The following is a 3,973-nucleotide window of genomic DNA, read 5'->3' on the forward strand; positions in this document are numbered from 1 at the left end:
ATCAATTTGCATAAGTTCTTCCGTAGAAGATGGAGAAGCTTCAAAATGGACTTCGTCGGTTCACCGACTGATGGTACGATTTACTCCAGGCTGATATGGTAATCGAATTCTTCTTCTTTCCATCTTGCGCTCTTGTAATCTATATTCTATGTTCATTGCTAGTTCCATTCATTCTTTTAAGGAACGGGTTGAAGTAGAATGTACCAATTCATCCTTGATTTCTTCATGCAGTCCTCAGCGGAACAAGGTTTCAAAGGTGCGTTCCACCCACGTGGTTTAGGCAGCCAACTGTTTGAAGCGGGTTATGTATTGTAAAACGTCCTGTGTACCTTGCTGTATATCACATAAGGCCTCCTCTGCCGCTGCTTCCAACCCAGGCCTTTCGAACATCTGCTTGAAAAGTTTACAAAAAGCAGGATAATTATGCAGGACAGTATCTTCTGCGGAGACCAAGGGAGTCGCCCAAGCTAGTGCAAGGCCAGACAAGACACTGATTAGGTAACCCACCTTGGCCTTATTGGAAGAAAATTGTAGCAGACGAAAGGCAAAGAAGACCATAAAGATATCCAGAAACTCTTTAATTTTACTCGGATCCCCAGAATATTGAGGTGTTGCAGTAGACACGGGTGGTACATCCATTGACCGGGAGGACAGGACTTGTCTTAGTGCAGTATTTTCAGCCCGCAATTGCTGTAACTCCTGAGGTTGTTGTTGGACTGTCTGCAGCATGGCTTGTGCGTTTTCTACTACGTCTCCCTGTGGTCCTTCCATTGTTGTCTCACAACGTGGATTCTTTTGGTGTTGCAATCTGTCACAATCTGCACGATGCTTCTCACCTTTGACTGAGGGATTTGAAAGAGCACCCGGGCTTCTGCTGGTTCTGGACTGACCAAAATAAGGGCAAATCTTTCTAGTAGCCATAGTGCTGCATGACAGGAAATGCCAAAGCAGACTGTACCTTCCAGAAGGAGTACCAGAGGGGAAAAAACTCCAAAAATATGGGAAAAACCTCAAACAGGAACTCCTGAAAAAGAGGAAAAAACAAGAGTGAAAAAAGAAAAAAATCTCAAGCAGAGCAACAGGAACTGGAGAAAACATGATGAACAGGAGCGAGGATCACCAACAAGAGGAAGTGTTTGCAACACAAAGAAGATCAGGACTGAGTGACTTATATACTGGAAGACAGGAAGTGACAACACAGGAAAAGAAAGCGACACCATCTTGGATTGGGAAAGGCCCATAGAAAAGAATAGGAAAAAGGTAACAGTATAAAAGAAAGAGGCATGCTGGGAAAAAGGAACAGAAAGAAGACAACATGGAAACCAGGAGAAAGAAAAAGCGAAGTGCACAGAAACAAGAAAAGAAGGGAAAAGAAGAGGAGTCATCTACCAACAAGCAGGAAGAAAAGTCAGGGAAACAGGTAAGGACGACGCGACCGGGAGCACGAAATGTGCTTCTCAAAATGTGCCGTTAATGTGGTGGAAAAACACGGATGATTGCGCTCCGATAATCGCAGACGCGGTTCGACTGCGGCTAAAAAAAGAGATGCCACAGTTGAGCGCAGCATCACACCTGTTGCTTTGTGTACAAAACGTTTTGACACAAATAATCCTTTCAGCAGGTTTCTTTTCTTTTGGGTGTGAATAAGTATTCACAGGGGCAGTACCAAGCTCTTTTGAGTCATTTCCGTGTCAATTTGCAGGGATTCTGTCCTTCAATTTTTTGCTTAGAAATTTAATCTCACGGAAATAGTCCTTCCTCCACTTACAGTTCCTGAGAAGGCACAGAAACTGGTCGAAAGCTAAACAATCCTTTAACGACTAGGGTGATTGCTGGAAAACTGAATTACTGTGCTGCGTTCTGTGAGTTTTTGGTATAAGCTGGTACCAAGAATGCCATAATAAATGGCCAAAGTGAGGTACAGGACGTAAACTAAAATGTGTTGAAATGTAAATTAGTGGACAGGGAATTGTTCCATTCAAGGAACTTTAGAATTGTGAGCATGTCACCTGTCCAAATAAACAAAATAGCATCTATGAAGCTCTCCCATTAGTGAATATGTCCATGAAAGGGATTGGTGTGCAGATCCTAAATATATTTGCATTCAAAGTCATTGACAAATAGTATGGCAAAATTGAGGCCAAAAAGCCCCCTCTGAAGTACATTTGATTTGTAGGTAGTAGTTAGTATCAAAGTCAAATAATTTTTTAGTAAGGGCTAGTCTAAGAAACTCTGCAATGCAATCCCTAGGTAGCGTCCCTGGCATAGGCCATTTGTTCAGTACATCCGTGATCCTTCTTATACCTTTTGTTTGGGGAATGTTGGTACATAAGGACTCAAGTCCCAAGAAACCAACCATTTGTTATTCATGTCAAAGGGCACTTCTCAATATGATTGGTCATATCCCCACTATCTTGTATATAGCTCTTGGTCAAAGTCACAAATTCACTGATGAAATGATCAACATATTTCCCCTGCGGTTCCAAAATAGATCTATACCCAGACAAAATAGGCCTACTTAGAGGCATTTTGGTGTCCTAGTGGATCTTCGCTTAAATGTAAAAGGCTGGTGTGCGGGATGATTTAGTATTCAAAAACTAAAATGTATGTTTACTCAAGTACCCCAGTACTCAAGTACTCATTATTCTGCTTAGCGCCAACACAGGCACCCTTGCACTGCACTCCAGTTCTTATACCGAGTGGTGCCTTTGAAGTGGGGGTAACTTCAAAAAGGGGCTTTGAAGTGCACACAAGACCTCCCTTTCCTGCCCAGACACACTATAGGGGGTTATGCAACTCTTTGTGTGCGGACAGACTCAGCCCTATTCAGGTGCAAGTGTCAGCGCCTCCCTCCCATCTATCTCCGGAAGGCCAATCAGCCTGGTCATGGGCCAGAAGGATGCAACTGGCACACCTCTGCTCCCTTTGAGTATGACTGTCTAGAGGAAATACACAAAGCACAGCTGTCACCTAACCCAGATGTGTATTGGAGGCAGGCAGCAGGCACACAGGGCTTAAGAGCAGGAAAATGCCAACTTTCTAAAATTGTCAATTTTAAATTGTAATCATAAATCCAACTTTACCATTAAAGAGGATTTATAAGTACCAAGCATGACAGTCCAACTTCTTCTCAATCAGGATTTACACTTAATAAAGGTATTAAGTAATTCCCAAAGTTATCCTATGACAGGGGTAGGCCTCACAGTAGTGAAAAACGATTCTGAGAGTTTTTCACTACCAGGACATATAAAACTATAAAGTATATGGCTATTACTTACACTGCACCCTGCCCTATGGCCTACCTTAGGGAAGTCTTAGGTGTAATAAAAGGGGAGTTTGAGGCTTTGCAAGGGGTTTTAAATGCCAAGTCGACATGGCAGTGAAACTGCACATACAGGCTCTGCAGTGGCAGGCCTGAGACATCCTTAAAGGGCTACTTAATAGGGTAGCACAAGCAGTGCTGCAGGCTCACTAGTAGAATTTAATTTAAAGGGCATAGGCACATACAGTGCACTGTACTAGGTACTTATACGTAAATTAAATATGCCAATTTTGAATGCAGCAATGCTATCATGTCCTAGGGAAGTGATCACATGCACTTTAGCACTGGTTAGCAGTAGTTAAAGTTCCCAGAGTCCTAAAGGTAACAAAACGTAGGTCAGACAAAGAGGAGGAGGAAGGCAAGATGTTTGTGAGTGACCCTGCAGAGAGTGCCATTTCCAACGGGAGACCAGGCATGATTGTCAGGAAGTGTCTGGAAGACATCACAGAGAGGGGTCATGCCAGCCTCAGTAGGAGAACACTGATTGTTTGAAGGCAGAACCACATATTTCAGATATATCTGCACATAACTGGACAATAGGTTGTAAGGGTGGCTGGAAGCTGTGGAAAACCAAACAATGCAAATTAACCCAATTATCTACTCATTTCTGAGTTAGGCCACCCTCATTTGTCTAGTTTAGCACCATATTCA

General features: G+C 42.9%; 1 protein-coding gene across 1 annotated transcript; it reads right to left on the minus strand.

Annotated features, from left to right (window-relative positions):
- Positions 1-276: 276 nt before the first annotated feature.
- On the minus strand, positions 277-771 carry RTL6 (retrotransposon Gag like 6). The gene has a single exon (XM_069227510.1). It carries the CDS (start codon positions 769-771, stop codon positions 277-279), a length of 495 nt encoding a protein of 164 aa, XP_069083611.1.
- Between the last annotated feature and the right edge of the window lie 3,202 nt (positions 772-3,973).

The sequence above is a fragment of the Pleurodeles waltl genome, chromosome 4_1 (assembly GCF_031143425.1).
Source record: "Pleurodeles waltl isolate 20211129_DDA chromosome 4_1, aPleWal1.hap1.20221129, whole genome shotgun sequence".
In the NCBI taxonomy this organism is placed as follows: Eukaryota; Metazoa; Chordata; class Amphibia; order Caudata; family Salamandridae; genus Pleurodeles; species Pleurodeles waltl.

Bases quoted from the DNA above. Each gene is read 5' to 3' on its own strand.
- RTL6 (XM_069227510.1), bottom strand. From the start codon at position 771: ATGGAAGGACCACAGGGAGACGTAGTAGAAAACGCACAAGCCATGCTG.